The sequence below is a fragment of the Taudactylus pleione genome, unplaced genomic scaffold, assembly GCF_031769625.1.
Source record: "Taudactylus pleione unplaced genomic scaffold, aTauple2 ptg000154l, whole genome shotgun sequence".
In the NCBI taxonomy this organism is placed as follows: Eukaryota; Metazoa; Chordata; class Amphibia; order Anura; family Myobatrachidae; genus Taudactylus; species Taudactylus pleione.
The window spans coordinates 16,291,754-16,313,218 of record NW_028284556.1 but is presented as its reverse complement, the minus strand read 5'-3'; the positions used below and the strand labels follow the sequence as shown (position 1 = coordinate 16,313,218).

The 21,465-nt window shown below is 41.7% G+C and overlaps 1 protein-coding gene across 1 annotated transcript in view; it reads right to left on the bottom strand.

The window, feature by feature from the left end:
- Positions 1 to 21,465, bottom strand: part of SYNE1 (spectrin repeat containing nuclear envelope protein 1) — a 546,802-nt gene that overhangs the window by 438,697 nt on the left and 86,640 nt on the right. The window contains exons 3-6 of the mRNA XM_088474380.1: positions 11,247 to 11,342; positions 9,426 to 9,509; positions 1,304 to 1,324; positions 562 to 654 (exon numbers count right to left, since the gene is read on the bottom strand). Coding sequence (XP_088330506.1) covers positions 562 to 654; positions 1,304 to 1,324; positions 9,426 to 9,509; positions 11,247 to 11,342 — 294 coding nt within the window. The remainder of the gene's footprint in view (positions 1 to 561; positions 655 to 1,303; positions 1,325 to 9,425; positions 9,510 to 11,246; positions 11,343 to 21,465) is intronic.

Below are 21,465 nucleotides of genomic sequence, written 5' to 3'. Positions count from 1 at the left end.
TAACATACTGAATAATAATAATAACTAAATTAAATAACTAGTATTTACAGAATATAAACATTTAATCATGGTCTCAACTAGTGATGAACCCTCTCCATATAATTATTTATTTTAATTAATTTTATTAAAGGCATTAAGTAATACAAACATAAGTAAAATGCAGGGGAAAAGAGTAAATAAAATAGCAAATTGTAATAGAGAGAACATATCAGAAAAACAATAATAAATGCCAGGATTAATTATTTAACAAAGGGAAAGTAAATGGCATGGAAAGAAGGATAGGTTAGGAGGGGGAGAGAGGGGGGGATGTATTTTATAGAGATAATTGCAGTGGAGGCTGGGGCTGGAAAAACTTATGGTAATTAGTGGATGGTGGGGCGTAAATGGGAAATATATTTTATTATATACAATTCATTTTGCCGGGCTTACATCGATACATGTTAAAATGCATTGTGGGTCACTTTCAGAATTTCAGAGACAGTTTTATGAGAACGTGTAAATGACAGATGCACCATGGAGGGAAAAAAACATGTCCAAAAGAGGAATCCTTTTTAGAATTACCTGAAAATACAAGATTATGGTCCATATCAAACCCAGCACAATGGACGGCCTACCATCGGCAATATCTGTTGAGTTTATATTCACCAGTTTAATCTGAAATAATAAAAATACAATAATGAACTCCTTTAAGGCTATGCTACATAATACTGCATGTGACTTATGTAGTCCAATTTACTTATGTAATCTTGTACACGGGGGGGCTGACACAGAGTAGCACAAAATCATCTTAGGGCAACAGTAGTATCAATAATAATAATATAGATAGAAATATATACATACAGTATATAAAATATTTTGTTTTCCTGGGTTACAACAAAGCTGTGCTGTGCTCTCTGCATTGGATAAAGACTCTATCTGCCCTGACATGGCATGTTGTGCAGTGTATCATGTCCCAGGCCAACAAAACCTAATCTTCCTGATGATATAAAGACATGAATGAAGATCACATAAGGAAGTTGGAAATACTGTATAAAGCAAAGTAATTAGTAAAAGTTGCAGCAGGGCATGCTCCAGCCAATACATTACAGTCATCAGAAAGAGGAAAACCCATGTACTATGTCAAATATGTAGTGTCATGTAACTGATAGATAAATAATAACATAAATAATGCTGGTTTTACTTTATCATTAGAGACCTAATAACTGGCAATGTTAAAAGCTGCTGACCATCTATCTGATATAAACAGTTTAAATAAACAAATAATTGCCATGCATAGATATAACTATATTAATATTGTACTAACCGGGGATCCTCTGTATACAGACTTGCATGGAAAGTAAAAGTTATATAGTTAATAAACTTCTTAATATTACAGATGAAACGGTTTACCAGTCATGCAGGAAATTCAGTCAGTTATATTACATTATTATGCTGTATTGTGAATATTTTATAGCTATTCAATCATTACAACACTTTCTGCTAAATATACCTAAAAATACCATTATAGTATGATTAGAGATGAGCGGTTCATTTTTGGCTCGGATTTTCCTGAAGCAAAACGTCATCTTTCACTGAGATTTCCGCACAGATGTCCGTGAAAGAGAACATTTTTAAGTATAATATTGTTATTTTTTTTTCTAATTCACGTTCTAAGTTACAATATATATACAGTAAGAGGTAATAACTGTAAAAATATAAATATCCTATCTGTAGTGTTTTATCTGTTAATTTTGTCAATATATATATTTATTACTATAAAACTCGTCTTTTTAGAAATGTTGCACACGTTCTAACCTTATACAGCTTTATAGGGGTGACTGCAGGGAGCATTAAGGCCAGTCAGTCACACCTCATAAGCAGCAGAGTACCCCTAGTTCTATGGGCAGTCCCTTGAGTCGTTTTTAGGTGTAAAAAAAAAACCTGGATATTTTGAACAAAGGGAATCCTCAAAACTAAAATGGACCCCTAACATTCCCAGGGCTCCCCACAACTCTTAATCTTTAGCTGCTAAACAGAGATGTGAACCTCTCCCTCTCCTGTTTACTTTAATGTGAATTGTTACTCTGACGTAATTTGGAATCTGATATATATCATACAGATGGCGCATTCAACACGAACAGTAGTGCCTAAATCAATAACAATAATAATAATGTTAGCAAATAATTTACGAATTTACTTGTTGTAATTTAATAAATATATTATTCTGAATGCAAGACCATTTGAAGTAAAACTGTCCTTCATTAAGCACTGAGGTTTGACTGAAACATTAATCTTACAAAATACTGTGTCTTTGGCTTTGAGGAAATCATCAATCTTTCACTACATGCAATCACTGAGTCTGGCCTGAATTTGTTCCCAAGAATAAATCTCCTTGCATGAGCCAGTTTGTCAATATTTCACCCAAATAAATCTGAGTGCATGGATCAATTTGTCCATCTTGCACTGTATTTAAAATGCTACATTCAAGCTCTGTGGGCTCTTATGTTCTCAAATTTCTGAAATTTGACTGAAGTCAAAACAAAAGTAATTGTAATACATACAGTAAACGTGTGAAGCATTCATGCAAACAAAAATCAGATTTATTTATAAAAATAAATTTTACTGCCTTCTGGGTTAACAATAATATCAGTTAGTTATTTGAGAGCCCCTAAAGCATTATCATTGCCACAAGCAGCAGCTCAACCCTCCAATGCTCTTGCACCACCCATCTACACCACCTTCTTGGACCCTGTGTCAGTAAAGGGAATCACCATTAAACAATTGAGTTGATTGGTCAGTACAGCAGAAAAGTGTACAGCAGCACGTCACACTAGTCATGTCACCAAATAAAGCTGACCACAATTGCTCACATTGGAGGCCATAGTCCGATGGACAATTTGCACCTACAGATGTGTCCTCATACATCTCGATACGCCACACAGCGCGACTTGCCTAGCATGAGTGAGCCACCAGGTCCCGTGAGACTCTGATAGCTTTGGGTGTCTTTTTTTTGTCGAAAATGCATCTAGGTCGCAATGCAATGTGATGTGACTAGAACACACCAGCAGAATGTTCTGATTAATTTGATATGTGACACTTGTATATCTGTGTACACCTGAGTCTGTATATGAAGCACAATGGAACGCGGAATGAAAAAAGCTAAGGCAGCTACATTATACAGATTCAGAGACTCAGTTATACAAGTGTCACATACCAAATTAATCAGCACAGTCTGCTGGTGTGTCGTAGTCGCATGGCATTGCAACTTAGATGTATTTTCGCTAAAAAAGATGCCCAATGCTAATAGAGTCTCACGAGACCTGGCACACCGAGAGGGGCTGTTTGCCACGAGTGCAGCACCAATATATTAAGGACACATCTGTACCAAGGGGCTGGTGTAAGCTGTTATGGTTACATATACAAGAGCACCAAGCAGTATTAGATAGTCTAAAGATGCTCACAGTGGGCATCTCAGTCCTTGCACATCCAAGTGCATGTTTGTGCACCAGGGAAGGGCTTGTAGCTGTATTTGCATAAACTTGCACATGTGTGACCGGCAAAAGACGCAGACACGGTCGCCGCTATAACTTTTAGGATACTATTTCAAATACTTCAAAATGTTACAATATGAGTTTTTACACACTTGACTAACTTGCATTTTTGCAATGGATCTTTTTTATACCAGAACAGGACAGACACACATATCACTCCATGGGAATTCTAATCAGAGAGTACTTAGCATTTCAGCCAGGGACTACAATACTGTATGTGCCGTCATATCCCAATACATTGTTGTTCTTGGATTTAGCACCCGTGCCGAGGTGCTCTAACATGTGGAATTTTGCAGTCATTTTGCTATAAGCAGCAAAACCATATTTCCAAGTTCTTTGGAGTAGACAGCAGGGGGCTGAAGCAGAGTTGGCAGCAATGCAATATGGATGTATTTCCACACATATGTAGAGCATGTTGAGATGCATACGCCTCTGCTTTAAAAGCATATGCTCCTTTGTTAAGACAAGTCATATCATCGGTGTGTTTTTGCCCTGTAGCAGGGTAAAAAGATACCCCTCCTAACAGGTTGTGTGTGCATAATTGCTCTGACTGCAGGAGCTGCATTTGCATGGACGCACCCTTACTGAACTTTGCCTATGCAAAAAAGCACCTTCCCACCATCATTTTACCACTCCACAGTTGTACACTGCTGCATCCACTTTAGCGTCTTTCATCATAGTTAAACCTGTGACTTTATGCTAATATTAGTATCATCCCTTTCCCTGGTGTACAAGTATGTGTCTTAGGGGTCTATTCATGATGTTAATTATTGGGGGCCGTTCGGAATCCAATAATTAACATGTCACTTGCTGCGGACGCCAGAGCAATTCATCACTGCTCTGGCGCGGAGAGAGGTGATCCAAATATCAGCCGTCCCCCCTTTCGGAGCAGTGAATCGTTTCACTGTTCCTTTCGGAGTAGTGACGCTAGTCACATCTGGCGGAAGGAGCCGGACAGGGGCGGAGGGATCCGTAATTAAGCGATGATGAATAGGCCCTTAATGTATAAGGACTGGGACGCTCACTTTGTGCGTCTTTAGACACAACAATCATGCTTGGTGTGTCTTTAGATGCTACCATCAGACTCACCATCGAAATTTGCATCTGCCTCTTGTCAGGTACAGATTTTACATCAGAGTATGGCTTCCACTGCCATGCCGTCCGGCAACAGGGGGTACTAAGGGGACAGTTGTACCAGGCCCCAAGACTCTGAGGGGCTCCTGCCACGCAGGAGACAGCAGAGTTCAGTCTAGATTCTGCGCCCGCTAATGCTGGCCCTGCCTGTAATACTGTAGTGAAGCACAGGCATGAAAAGGTAGCCCGCCGGCCAGCACAATAATGTTTTTTTTTCTTTGCGGTGCAGCGTACATGACCTAATGACACTCCGCCTTTAATTGGCAGAGAAGCCACAAAGAAAAACAGCAGAAGACAAAGAATAAAAGTGGGGATGAGGCTGGAACTGGAAAGATGGAGAGAGAGATATTGCTGGAGCCGAGGATACAGAGAGGAGGAAGAGGCTGGAGCCGGAAAGATGGAGAGGGGGATGAGGCTGGAGCCGGAGATGAGTATGGAGAGTCGGAGATGGGGGATGGGCTAGAAAGAAGAATGGGATGAGCTAAAGAGATAGAGATGGGGATGGGGCTGAATGGAAGAGAGGAGTGGGCCGATGATCGGCCTGTACGTACCAGGGAGGGAAGGGAGCCTCCAAAAACATGAGTGTACCTGTAGCTGGTTCTGTCCCATAACACGCCCATCGGTACATCTCTGTGTGTCTGAATAGCTACCTCCCATTCACTGCCCAGGAACGCCCAATGCATTCTGAAATTAGGCTTCTCATTCACAACTGTGACACTGTGTATGTACACACTGTGGGAAACATGCGCTGTGCAACTTTTTAGCTATTTCCATGTGTAGTTGAAAAACATTGATCATTTGCACAAATATCTGCATTGCTTGCAACTCAGAATCAGGGCCAATACAGGTTGAGTCTCCCATATCTAAATATTCCGAAATACGGAATAATTTTGGCATGACAGATAATGAAACCTTTGATTTCTGATGGTGCAATGTACACAAACTTTGTTTAAACTGTAGGGATGTGCAGGCTCGGTTCTACTCGGTTCCGTTTGGTTTTTTTTACCGAAACTTATTGGCTATCCAAAACTCGTGACAGCTGAAACCCAATAAGATTCGGGATAAAAACCCGAACGGAACCGAGTAGAACCGAGCCTGCACATCCCTAGTTTAAAGCACAAATTTTTAACAATATTGTATAAAATTACCTTCAGGCTGTGTGTATAACGTGTATATGAAACATAAATTAATTTAATTTCTGTACACAAACTCTTCTTGAGCCACGAAATTATTGAATATATTGTATAAAATGACCTGCAGGCTGTGTGTATAAGGTGTATATAACACATAAATGCATTCTGTGTGTATATTTGGGTCCCATTCCCAAGATATTTCATTATGATATGCAAATATTCCAAAATACGGAATATTCCGATATCCAAAATACCCCTGGTCCCAAGCATTTTGGATATGGGAGACTATGGGAGACACCTGTATATGCTACACAAGCTGGCATATTAGTCACTCTGCAGCAGCCCCCATTTCTCTCAGCCCAAGCTCACTTCATCTTGGTCATGTTTTGCTGCCCAAGTCTTAACGGGAAAGGGTATGTCATACTCATAGTTATGGGTCTGAAAATGCTCCCTTCATGGCCTTTGAGTACATGTACCACTGATATGAAAATCTCCCAGCAAGATAACATTGTCATGCAAAACGTAATAGTCTTTATATCACATTGTTGGACCCTCCAACAAACTGATTCCACACGATTCAGAGGGGTGGCAGTCGGGAAGTCGGCGGACCTAATCCCGACCACCGGCTTCCCGGCTGCCTAATCCCGGCATGGGTCTAAAGACAGGCATCAAAATCCAGACATACGCCGGGAGACAGACGCCCGGCATCCTGATCAAAGGGACGCCGAGCACCAATCGCGGATAGCCGCAGGGGGGGAGGGTTAGGTTTAGGGTTCCCGGGGGGGACTTAGGGTTAAACACTTCCCCAGGAGGTTAGGGTTAGGCTAGGGAAAGGGGGGGTTAGCGTTAGGCACCCCCTGGGGGGAGGTTAGGGTTAGGCGCGGGAGGGCGCCGCCGGCTGCGGTCCGGCCTGCCCTAGTTAGCCACCAGTGTAGCGCCGACCGCAGTGAGTGCGGTCAGCGCTACACATTTACACAGGACCGGCGCTAGGCTTCCAGCGCCGGTCCTGTGCTGCACAGCTGAGCCGGTCCCCTACCCCTGAGCGCTTGTCCAATAGCGCTAGGAGGCGGGCTCAGGCTGTGCATAACACACGCATCGCCACCAGCGCTGGCGGCGATGCGTGTGTTAAACAGCAGCCAATGAGCGTCAGATAGACTCTCATTGACTGCTGCAGCACCCACTGCAAGAGCCAGGCTTCTGTCCGGCTCCTGCAGTGGGTAATGGGACAGACGTCATGACATCATGACGTCCCTCCCATAATGCTGAGGGCGCCAGCCCGGGAGGACTGGCGGGCGGCGGCGGGAGCGGTGTCGCGGACCAGAGCAGCAGCAGCGTGGATTCAGGTAAGTATATTTTTATATATATTTTTTAAACCTGTCTGCACTACTGGGGGCACAACGGGGGAGGGGGGTGGCTACTACTGGGGGGACCTCTACTGGGGGTGGAGGCACAACGGGGGAGGGGTGGCTACTACTGGGGGCACCATTATTGGGAGGACCTCTGCTGGGGGGGGGCTACTACTGGGGGCACTTAATCGGGAGGGGGAACCTCTGCTGGGGACTATTACTTGGGGGGGGAACTACCACTGGGGGCATTATAAAAGGGGCCTACTACTAGAGGCACTGCACCGTGGGGACCACTACTGGGGGCAATAATAGGAAGGGCCACTACAGGGGGCACTGGATAGGGGGGATCACTACTGGGTGCCTGCATAAGGGGGACTACTATTGGGAAAACTGCATGGGGGGACTACTGCTGGGGCACTATATAAAGGGCACTGCATAGGGGGTGGGGACTGCTACTGGGGGCACTGCATAAGGGGGAACACTACATGGAGCACTGCATTTGGGGGGCCACTACTGGGGGTACTGAGTAAGGGGAACTAATTGGGGGCTGTATAAGGGGGACCACTACTGGGGATACTGTATAAGGGGCACTACTATGGGCCTGCATAAGAGGGACCACAACTGCATACTGGGGGTACTGTATAAGGGGTACTACTGGGGTTAAGGTGCATAAGGTGCATATGGATAGGAATGTTCAGCGTAAAAATAAATGGGTGTGTCATGTTGACACGCCCCATTTTTAAGTGACCACGCCCATTTTTTTAGGCGCGCGCACAACGGGGGTGGGGGTGGGGCTCTCTTTTCCAATTTGCCCTGGGCTCCAAATACCCTAGTTACGCCACTGCACAGCAGAGGAGGTAATATGCCCCTGTGTACATCTCTGAATCAGACCAGACCATGCATTAGCACATTTTTCCTCCCTCAGTGATGTACAGGAGGTAAAGAGGTGAGATACCCAAAACAAATAAAAAAAAAACCTGACATTTTGATTTTACCACCACAAAATTATTTGTAGAAATTATGAATAACATTACAGTTACCATCTACGACATTTTCTATACAATCTATTTACTATGTTGTTCTGTGGTTGATACTTTCACTGGTATTGATTCTTGTTTAATTTAAAGCTCTTCACATTTTATGTTATATTGCAATAATGCTGTTGGTTATTTTAGCCTTAATGAAAAAAAAAACCCCACAATATTTTTATAGGCCAAAGTTATAATGTGTGGGCGGTGTTCATCTAGGGGGAAATACACACTGTGTAACATGCATGTGTTCGTGAGCCCAATTCTCTCGCTTCTGTACCCACACACATATATTGCTAGACAGTTACAGAATGCATATCTCAGCACAATACTTGAGATCGTATTGCAAACCCTTTGCAAGCCATGCCAGCCTGCAAACCATGTACTTAAGGTGCTCAGTGTCTTGTAATGCCATCTGTTCATTTGGCCCACGATGCACATTAAAACATCAAAAATGTATGTGGATGTTTTACTGTTCATTATAATTTGCACATGGAAGGACAGGAAAACGCAAGTTGTTATGTGTCAGATACTGAAAAATGTATCTTTTACTTACAAGTAAATTGTAATATATACTGGTCACAAACAACTTCCACTTAACACAAACTCTAGAAAGGAATAAAAATACTTCTGGTCCTCACTCTGAAACATCTACCCAATCAAGTATTGTACTATTTTTGATGATGGGTCATTCCATGGTAACTCGCGTTACAAAGTGACATAGCAAACAATTAGCTACTCCTGTATACAGTTTTGTACAGTTTGACCTGTCTTATTATTTTCTCAGTAAATAAAATTAATTTCACATAAATTCCTTTTGCTATTGATAGCCATGCATATACTGTACTTGCTATGTCACTAAGTAACATGAGTTACCATGGAATGACCCTGATTAATTTCAAGAATGTGCAGCATTATACCTTTTCAGGCAATTTATGTACCTACTGTACTGCTGAACACTAGTTGGTCACAAAAAATGCATCTAAAGATGCAATGACATCACAAATGGTAATTTTGTATTTAATAATGGTACATCCGCATTTCAGGGTCTCCCGAGGGGAGGGGCAAAACATACGCAATTATGAATATAGGAGTTAAACAATAACTAAAAGCTACGTAGTTGTATTGATAGAACATACAGAAATGTTGCGTTATTTACCAGGTACTTTTCATATTACATACTTGTTTATAGAGCAGTCAACATTTCTACCTCCTAACTATGACCAGGTAGTATGCAGTATGACAGGACCTTACCCGTCTTCCTTCCAAAAACTTTAGCGCTGCACCAATGTTGGCCACCCAGTGAATCCGCTTCATTTGCCTCCCTTGTTCACAAGGCTAAAATAAATATTTTATAACTGTGTCATTTGAGGATTATATATTAATAATAATAATAATAATAATTATAATAAAAATATGATAAATTACAGTACATTTGAAATGCTCTGCAAAGTTATAATCACTTAGCATATCCCACATATTCGTTTAGAATTTTATGAAATACTGCAACAAAAATTCAATGGGATGTGGTTATTCATATAACCTCACGTCTCTTAACCAGACCACATACTTACAGATTTGATTATGATCATTTTCAATTCTAGCTGCACAACATTTATATGGCCCCGCAATCCATTGCTTTTAATTATCAATATTGATTTCAATCAGATTGACCAATAATCTCCAACTGCATGTGTGTGACACTAGCTGCTGATCTATAAATGGATTGCAGCTCAGCTCAACACCGGAAAGAAGAGATTAATGCAATTTGGCCACATTACTCACTGATCTAAATAACCAAATTGCAACAATGTGGCCTGCATTAGATTTAAAGGTAAGTGAACCAGATTTTAGATATCTCTTCAAAAATATTTGGTACATAAATGTGAGTTTAGAAAGCATGTAAACGAAGAGCCTTAGGGATTTAGTATCAAGCAGTGAAAAGCTGGAGAAGTGGACCAGTGGAGAAGTTCCCCATAGCAACCAATCAGCTCCTACCTATTATTTTATAGACTGTACTTGATAAATGCTACTTCAAAGCTGATTGGTTGCTATTGGAATCTTCTCCACTGGTCCACTTCTCCACGCTTTTCACTACATAAACCCCTGTATATTGGCAAACAGGCTTTAGATTAGGACAATTACAATACTAATAGGGGTATTCAATATGGAGCGAAAGCACCGTTTCTGCGAGGTTTTCGCTCGGATGACGTCATTTTCGCCGGTTTTACTTTTACACCGTATTCAAAACTTTTAGCCGGTGCGAAAAGCATATTGCATTCGACCCTGCAAAAAAGGATCACCAAGGAATGGGTGGTGAAAAAAGTGCAGAATTTGGGTTTTGGGGTGCAACAATTTGGAAACCACCCTGCAACCTTCAGACAGTCCCCCAAAGGTAAACTGTGTCAAAAAAATTTTTTTTTTTAAAAAAACCTCAGGAGACCCCAAAAAAAGCACTTTCATTTTGGGGGCGAAAAAACAAATTGGGGGGTACAAAGTTAAAAACTAGCGAACTACAATCTAGGGGGATCCCCAAGTATGCCCCAGGTGTTTTTTTCATTGCAGGTGTTTGCGGCAGGTAGATTTTTCACGGTTTTTAAAACTTCACTTTAGCAACTTTTAAATATGCTAGTACCCATTTTCAAGTACCCAAAATTAGCTGGGACTACTTATTTTCTGCCAAAAAACCTTCTAAATACTATTCTTCACCACCTTCCCAAATCCCCAAAATAGCAGCTATTGAGCCCGTTTAAAGACCCCAAAAACCTTCAGCAGGGCTAATCGGGGGGTATCCAGAGTGATCCCCCATGTCAGAGCATCTTTTTGGGGGGTGTTAGGGTAATTTCCCCAAAAATCTGCAAAGTTTTCGCTGATTTCACATTCGCCGGGTGCTGTTTTTGACGATTTCACATTGAATACGGGTATAATTGGGGCGCACACGATACTTTATCGCTGGCAAAAGCTCCGATGTGCGGCGAAGTTTACGTCTCATATTGAATACCCCTGTAAGACATTATTTTATAACTTTTTTTTTTTTTTTTTCACAGTGACGCATATCATGTGTTATTTACCTACCAGTTTTTGTCCGGACAAGACTTCCAACAATGCAAGCAGCTTTGTTCCATCTTTTATATCTTCAAAAAGATCATTTATTATCAATGGAGGATTCCGCTGTATGAAGAAAGACAATTTGAGGTCAATGCTGGCTCTACATCAGAGCGAGATGTGAAAACTATATAATAATATATTATTATATATTCTGTGTATGCTATGCAAGCAGTCTAAACTACTACTGCTCAACAACCTAAACACAGATTGAGACTGAGCAGGGAAGAATATTGGCATTTGCTCCCTATTTATGAAAGCAAGAAAAGCAACAGCAGTTATTTTGATTATAATAGGGCTGCTCTCTATCAAAGACAACATTTGTGCTATATCTGGCAGCAACACCCTGCTACATATAAGATTCCAGCAATATATCCTATATAAGCCTGTATAACAAAACAAGGATCACGATGAACCTCTGCAATCCTCCATTCGCTATTGCCGTTTCAGAATCTGAGGATGGCAATATCAGGAAATAATAAATTAGAAGAATCTTGGCCATGCACAGTATTATATCACAAGAGGGCCAAAGCCTAATGACAAGAAGCACCCTGCCTCAACACCATTAGTGTCTAGCTGCCTCTTACTGTAGCTCTGAGAACTCTCCATGAGAGGAACATTTTAAAGATAAATGCTACAAGTAAGACTGCATGTACTGTATCTTAAGATGCTTTCAGCCTAGTATTCAGATGTATTTAAGTTCAATTCTGAAACCGGTCATAGAAATGATTTAACATCAGGAATCTTATCCACCCAATATAGTTTAAGGTAGAAAGTATATGAAGCAATATAAAATTTTTGATGGGCAGAGCAGCTGGCATTACCATTACGCACATAATTTACTAAGAAGATGTAAGGTTGGTAACAATAATGTTAATGTTTCTGAGCATCCTAACAGCTAGTTTGAGAGTTTGTCACAGAGGTCCCAGATTTGTCTAAGTGTTGGTTTCTAATTTGCTATCACAAAGCTTTACCTGTAGTACAGTAGAATACATTTTCAAATATAGTAGATAACTTCTGGGGCTCAATATAATGCATATATAAATACTTATGTGTTTCCTACAGCAGTTCGTAACACTTTTTTGTCTGACAAATGTGTTGTTTAATGTACTACTTTTAGGGGGGTATCCAGTTAGCAGCGATAATGATAAGTTATCTCCGGAGAAATCTTTTAGCACCTATTGCTCGAATTTTACGCATATCGCATGTATGCACGCTCCCATTTATCGTGCAATTATATTGCAAAACCAGAGATAACCAATTTGCACCATAATTCTAGCATAGATGACAGGCGATAAGTAGGTGACAATGGGGAAATCAGTCGTTACCCCAAAAAAAGGTAAACTAATGTAGGGTAATGGTATAGAAGTGTGTTAGAGGCCATAATCCAAGGGTTTGGGGTTATTAAATTGTGTCCAATGCCTGTTATGTGCATATTTCTCTAACAGTGGAAAAATTATAGAAATCAATATTTTTTGGACAAAATAAATGCTGTAGTTAAATTAGGGGTACATTAAAATGGGTATACGTCTATTTAGTGTCATTATAGGACATGTAAAATAGAAATAAATACATCTGTAACTTGCACCTGCAATGTTTAAAACACCTGTCCCATCCATCCACTTTTTATTTTTTCACCCCAAAAATGACATGTCATTATTGCCCAAATTAAGCTAATTATTTTTTTTTTTGCCTCAGTAGTCATTAAGGAGAGTGTCCCCATGGTTCGGTACCAAGTCCTGACATTTTTAGCCAAAAATAGGGGTTTTGCACAACTAATTACCTGCTCAGAGGTGGTGAAAAGTAATTCCTATACCACTTTTCGCATATGCGAAAACCGCATCTAATAGGATAGCCTAACTTTTCAGAGACAAATAGATTATCGCGGCTAATTGGATACCCCCCTTAATGTCTAAACAGTTTTTTATAGGACATGTCCACTTTCTTAAAAGACAATACAAATCCAGAGCCTGACACTACAAATCCAGAGCCTGACACTACAAATCCAGAGCCTGACACTACAAATCCAGAGCCTGACACTACAAATCCATAGTCTGACACTACAAAAACAGAGCCTGGCACTACAAATCCAGAGCCTGACACTACAAATCCATAGTCTGACACTACAAATCCAGAGCTTGACACTACAAATCCATAGTCTGACACTACAAAAGCAGAGCCTGACACTACAAATCCATAGTCTGATACTACAAATCCAGAGCCTGACACTACAAATCCATAGTCTGACACTACAAATCCAGAGCCTGACACTACAAATCCATAGTCTGACACTACAAAAGCAGAGCCTGACACTACAAATCCATAGTCTGACACTACAAAAGCAGAGCCTGACACTACAAATCCAGAGCCTGACACTACAAATCCAGAGCTTGACTCTACAAATCCATAGTCTGACACTACAAATCCAGAGCCTGACACTACAAATCCATAGTCTGATACTACAAATCCAGAGCCTGACACTACAAATCCATAGTCTGATACTACAAATCCAGAGCCTGACACTACAAATCCATAGTCTGACACTACAAATCCAGAGCCTGACACTACAAATCCATAGTCTGACACTACAAAAGCAGAGCCTGACACTACAAATCCAGAGCCTGACACTACAAATCCAGAGCTTGACTCTACAAATCCATAGTCTGACACTACAAAAACTGAGCCTGACACTACAAATCCAGAGCTTGACACTACAAATCCATAGTCTGACACTACAAAAACAGAGCCTGACACTACAAATCCATAGTCTGATACTACAAATCCAGAGCTTGACACTACAAATCCAGAGCCTGACACTACAAATCCAGAGCCTGACACTACAAATCCAGAGCCTGACACTACAAAAGCAGAGCCTGACACTACAAAAGCAGAGCCTGACACTACAAATCCATAGTCTGACACTACAAAAGCAGAGCCTGACACTACAAATCCAGAGCCTGACACTACAAATCCATAGTCTGACACTACAAAAGCAGAGCCTGACACTACAAATCCAGAGCCTGACACTACAAATCCAGAGCTTGACTCTACAAATCCATAGTCTGACACCACAAAAACTGAGCCTGACACTACAAGTCCAGAGCCTGACACTACAAATCCAGAGCCTGACACTACAAATCCAGAGCCTGACACTACAAAAGCAGAGCCTGACACTACAAATCCATAGTCTGACACCACAAAAACTGAGCCTGACACTACAAATCCAGAGCCTGACACTACAAATCCATAGTCTGACACTACAAAAGCAGAGCCTGACACTACAAATCCAGAGCCTGACACTACAAATCCAGAGCCTGACACTACAAATCCAGAGCTTGACTCTACAAATCCATAGTCTGACACCACAAAAACTGAGCCTGACACTACAAGTCCAGAGCCTGACACTACAAATCCAGAGCCTGACACTACAAATCTAGAGCCTGACACAACCTGGTTAAATAACCTAAGACCTGGTTAAGCTGTACCACATGTAGACTAACCACCACCAGCACCTCTGCTGCGCAAATCACTTAACATCCTGTACACCCAGGTCACAGTGTACTGTCCTGGTTATATACATATATTTACGCCATGCCATCTATCACGTTACAGACCCAGTGTCCTTCCCTGGTCACTCTGTCAATAGGTCACATGTCCAGGCACCCTCTTCACATACCCAAAATGTTCAACTCTGTCATTCACTAGAAAGCACAATACTCAAAGTAACAGTGTGGCAAGCTGCTTGTGCTGCCATTTTACAAAGGCCGGTGCAAGGTTGCTAAGCACCCTAGGCAAACCTTCACCTTACTGCCCCCGATAAACACTTCACAGGCCCTCAGGTGAACATGTGGAGCCAGTGTTTTATAAGTTCCACAGCCACCACCTGCATTTAGTACAGCAAGAATGTCTTTCTCAGAGATATTAATTGTGTGATAGGCAGACTCATTGGCACACCGCAGATCATGGTGCCCTAGGCAGCAGCCTAAAGCTGCAGTATAATTAAATGTGGCCCTACATTAAACCCTGGGTTCGGTACCAAGTCCTGACATTTTTAGCCAAAAATAGGGGTTTTGCACAACTAATTACCTGCTCAGAGGTGGTGAAAAGTAATTCCTATACCACTTTTCGCATATGCGAAAACCGCATCTAATAGGATAGCCTAACTTTTCAGAGACAAATAGATTATCGCGGCTAATTGGATACCCCCCTTAATGTCTAAACAGTTTTTTATAGGACATGTCCACTTTCTTAAAAGACAATACAAATCCAGAGCCTGACACTACAAATCCAGAGCCTGACACTACAAATCCAGAGCCTGACACTACAAATCCATAGTCTGACACTACAAAAACTGAGCCTGACACTACAAATCCAGAGCTTGACACTACAAATCCATAGTCTGACACTACAAAAACAGAGCCTGGCACTACAAATCCATAGTCTGACACTACAAAAACTGAGCCTGACACTACAAAAACTGAGCCTGACACTACAAATCCATAGTCTGATACTACAAATCCAGAGCCTGACACTACAAATCCAGAGCCTGACACTACAAATCCAGAGCCTGACACTACAAATCCAGAGCCTGACACTACAAAAGCAGAGCCTGACACTACAAATCCATAGTCTGACACTACAAATCCATAGTCTGACACTACAAAAACTGAGCCTGACACTACAAAAACTGAGCCTGACACTACAAATCCATAGTCTGATACTACAAATCCAGAGCCTGACACTACAAATCCAGAGCCTGACACTACAAATCCAGAGCCTGACACTACAAATCCAGAGCCTGACACTACAAAAGCAGAGCCTGACACTACAAATCCATAGTCTGACACTACAAAAGCAGAGCCTGACACTACAAAAGCAGAGCCTGACACTACAAATCCATAGTCTGACACTACATAAGCAGAGCCTGACACTTCAAATCCAGAGCCTGACACTACAAATCCAGAGCTTGACTCTACAAATCCATAGTCTGACACCACAAAAACTGAGCCTGACACTACAAGTCCAGAGCCTGACACTACAAATCCAGAGCCTGACACTACAAATCCAGAGCCTGACACTACAAAAGCAGAGCCTGACACTACAAAAGCAGAGCCTGACACTACAAAAGCAGAGCCTGACACTACAAATCCATAGTCTGACACCACAAAAACTGAGCCTGACACTACAAATCCAGAGCCTGACACTACAAATCCATAGTCTGACACTACAAAAGCAGAGCCTGACACTACAAATCCAGAGCCTGACACTACAAATCCAGAGCTTGACTCTACAAATCCATAGTCTGACACCACAAAAACTGAGCCTGACACTACAAGTCCAGAGCCTGACACTACAAATCCAGAGCCTGACACTACAAATCTAGAGCCTGACACAACCTGGTTAAATAACCTAAGACCTGGTTAAGCTGTACCACATGTAGACTAACCACCACCAGCACCTCTGCTGCGCAAATCACTTAACATCCTGTACACCCAGGTCACAGTGTACTGTCTTGGTTATATACATATATTTACACCATGCCATCTATCACGTTACAGACCCAGTGTCCTTCCCTGGTCACTCTGTCAATAGGTCACATGTCCAGGCACCCTCTTCACATACCCAAAATGTTCAACTCTGTCATTCACTAGAAAGCACAATACTCAAAGTAACAGTGTGGCAAGCTGCTTGTGCTGCCATTTTACAAAGGCCGGTGCAAGGTTGCTAAGCACCCTAAGCAAACCTTCACCTTACTGCCCCCGATAAACACTTCACAGGCCCTCAGGTGAACATGTGGAGCCAGTGTTTTATAAGTTCCACAGCCACCACCTGCATTTAGTACAGCAAGAATGTCTTTCTCAGAGATATTAATTGTGTGATAGGCAGACTCATTGGCACACCGCAGATCATGGTGCCCTAGGCAGCAGCCTAAAGCTGCAGTATAATTAAATGTGGCCCTACATTAAACCCTGGGGGAATGATGCAATGGGAATGCAAAGCTGATTGTACAGTGCACTTCAAGAAATAAAACACTATAAACAATTCTTGGACAAACGGTAGCTGCACAAGAGGTACAATGTTGTACAGAAGCACATAGTTTTCTAATGGAAAACATGCCTGTGTCGGCTCAGGTTTTGAAGGGACTTGTGAATTTGACTGATTCACCTTTAGCCCACATTCCCAGAATGTCACAGTCACATTAGGCTATTTGTCATGGAGACAGAACTGAATAGGGCATCCTTGTGAAGAGAGCAGTTATATGATGTTTGCCCTGTTGGCAGATATATAAGGGGCATATCTATCATATGGTGAAAATACCTAAGGCCAGGGACACTGCCCTATAATCGGGGTCATATTGCAGTGGCTATACAATGGTCATGGCAGTGCTAGTACTGCTGCAATCCTTGCTCTGTTATCTCTATCTCAGAATAACAGTAGAAAGTGAGTGAAAAAAATTAATTTACACAGTGACAAAAATATTTTTTTACATTTATTTTTACATATTTTATTCTATATTTTACAATTCATTTTTTTATAAGTGGGACTAAAAGCCCACTCAGTGTCACTGCATTTGCGTGCTAGCTGGGTCACACATCCCCATAGACCCAGCGTATCAATGCTATCTCTTATAGCTCTGGACACCTACTACACCCCTCTGGACCAGTATTGCTCATCTATCTCAGTGATATTTCATTGTTAAATTGTGGCACTCTGCATTTTCCCTGTACAGTAATAAAGAGACCACAAAGTCTTGTCTGCTGAGAGGGCTGTATTGTATGTCAGTGTGAGCTGTGAGGACCAGAAGAACTCCAACTAAATACACATTTGCTTTGCAGGTCATAGAGAACATTACTGTTTTAGATGATGCAGCCAGATGGATATACGGTGTAGTGTAGGGGACCTGGCCACTGAAGGATATAGTTATCATAAAAAGGTAGCTCCAGGACAAATTGTATTGTACAGTCATAAAAAAAAGAAAGGTGCTATAAACACTTTAGAATTTGTATGTCTCATATCTACATTGAAGATCATGGTATACAGTGATAAGACGCATAAAAGTAATAGTGGGATTTTTAGTAAAGGTAAGAGTTCTAGAGGTACGGGTGAGGTGTGGATTAGGGTGGGAGATAGAACAGTGTGAGGGTGAAGTGAGTCAGGGAGAAGATGAGGCGGGGGCACAATGCCACATGCTATTATACAGTTTACAAGGATTCTGGGAGTGAGATATTGTGGGGGTCTGCGATTGTGGGGGGCGGGGCTTAGCGTCGGTGGGGGTAGCAGCGACGGTGGGTCGGCGCATGTGCGGGCTCTTAGTCACGGTATTTTTTCCGAAAATACCGCGACTACAGTGCGGATGGGATCTGCAGGGACAGAGCTTTATCACAAGCTCTGTCCCTGCAAGGGATTTATAGTAAATCCCTGTGATATTGCCTGAATTCGCAATGCGAATTCACTCAGTAATATCACACTACAATCCGCATTCAATATTGCGGATTGTAGTAAATAGAGCCCTTACAGCATTAAATATGAGGTGTGTGAGCACAGAAGTGCATTTTGGGTTTAAGCCCAGTGATGGTGTCAATTAGGGATTTTATGTGACACTAAAAAAAGAATAATCTCAGGGCAGGACCCACCAGATGTGTTCAAAACTACCTAATAGGCCACACTCGTTCCAGACAGGTTGGATTTTGTTGAGAGGGTCCGGAACCAGATACCATCTATTAAAAATTTTGTAGGAATTTTCCCAAATAGCAATGCTAATTGAACATTTATACCCCTTTTTCACAAAAGTTCCGGGTCTGACCCGGGGTTTGGAACACATTTCCAACCCAGATCAGACCCAGGACAGACCCCTTTCACACTGCAGCGCCAAACCGGGTTATGCCCAGGTCGGCACCGTTCACACCGGACCCGGGTCTTCCGGTGTTGCAGTGGACGCTTGGAGATGATGTAATCTCCAAGCATCACTGAAGCCGGCCAATCAGGTAGCATGCGGCATGACCCAGGTCAAGTCAACATGTGATCGTTGGGGGTCACACTGTGATGGCCAAAAACCCACAGTTTAAATACTGAACCCAATCAAGACAAAGGACAAATTAAGATTTAGTAGCAACCATACAGAATAGAGTAATATAACTGATAAATGGAAAAGAGCTGGCACTCAGTAAAGATGTGACAACATTTTCTAACAGTATATACAAAATATATGTTAAATGTGGGAATCAATATCAGACAAAGATGGCTCAGGTTTCTTATTAGTTATGTTTTCCTTTTGAAAACCTGTTAGAATAGCATTACAAATGAGTGTAAGAGCTGCTAGTACAAGTATACCATATTGTATTTTTACAAAAAGATCATTGGAAACTCCTAAATGGCATAGAGGAAACATTTATACACGCAGGTTATATACAGTATTCCTTTTATTGAACAGTACATAGAACGGCAAAATTCAAAACCTCAAACTTCAAAGAAGTATCTAGCTAGAAAATGTACTAGCAATTTGTGAAACTCAAAATTAAATATATTCACTAATATAATATTGAATCAAATATATTCTTTTTGGTGACCCGTGTTTGGCACCCTCCACCGGCCATCGGGAACATGCATGGACTACAGTTCTCGCAAGTGCACTAGCACTGCCGAGTCAGTGTGATAGGGATCAAGGAGACAGCTCCAGTGTTTTAGTATACACCGCGGTTATTCAAGTGACAGTGCTTAATGAGCAGGCTCCTAAGTGCATAATATTTCATTTACTATTTAGTACAAGATGTCATAATAGTTTCCAATGGACTGTGCCAGTATCAAGTTAAACAAATGAGAAAGTAAAAAAACCCCCATCCGTTTTAAAGTTTGTTTTGACAATGAGTTTCAGTACTTCCTTTCCACCTCCAACACAGACAGGAACATGGAAATGACAGGGAAATGTAAATATGCCTAAAAAGACATCATCTATCCCTTACTCAGCATTTTCACTCAGAGGAAAATCTGATTTTAATGTTTGGATATATAGTATATATAAAGCTGACATAATCACTGTGCATTTATACGTGTGTTGCACATAATATTTATCCTTCCCTGTGGTCCCTTAAAGTGTACACTATGGGGCTGATTCTGAGTAAATAAGGATCTTCAGAGTCGGCCACATAGCCCCTATAGATACGCTTTTGACATTAGTCGTTATCTCTATCGGCGCACATTTGCACTAGCCCTACACATGATGCAAGAGTTCCCTCTGAAGGCAGACGGATACCTACGTTTGCTCTAATCTGCACAGCCCGCAAATTAAATTACATGGTCATAATACTCTCAGAAAACCCTTAACCTATAGGTAAATGCCCTGTTGCCGCCCAGTTACACCCATTCAGACACAAGTGGAAGTGTGAGTAAGATGCGTACGACTCACCCGTAGTTGCTCAGAGTTGCATATGCTCAGTTACAGAGCATGCAGAGTGCGATATATCGCAGGATCCGTCTGCATAATGGACTGGCTTGTAACTCCTTATATCACCTCCATGTGTGCACAGCATATTATACTACATTTATACTGTAGCTATTATAATTTTTCAGATTTTATTTTACTTCAAATCAACTGAAGAGGTAAAAACACAAATAGTCAACTAAGAAGTGGCTAAATAGCACGGCAATGGTCATCATCATAATTAATCACTATTATATTTCTTGAAGCTCCAGTACCAACAGTAGAGACATACTTTGGGATGTGTTCACATCTAATTATGTCACTCTTACATGAACATGTCATACTGCCTACTCTCCCGGAAATTGCGTGAGGCTCACAATTTTTTGGGTAGTCTCCTGCAGCCCCAGAAGAGTATCCAGATCTCCCGCATCCCACCCACTCCCCAGTGAAGTGAAAAGGATGGGGAGATAATACCGGCAATCGTCAATCCTTATGGAGGGGGCAGGGCTAAAATGGCGCAATTTCATTATTTTAGCTCCGTCCCCTCCCCACGGACCCACGTTTCGCGGCATCAGGGCCTAAAATGGTCAGCTGTGACTCCCCTCCGGGCTTCTCCCAGAGAGTAGGCAAGTATGGAACACACTGTTACTGTTACATCCTTACTGTATTCCGCTTATGCTTTTCCGGCACTGCCCGCAGGGTTCTACCTATGTAGGGAAAGCAACAATCCCAAGAAAACAATTCCGGTGTGTTTTTCTTACATAAATCACT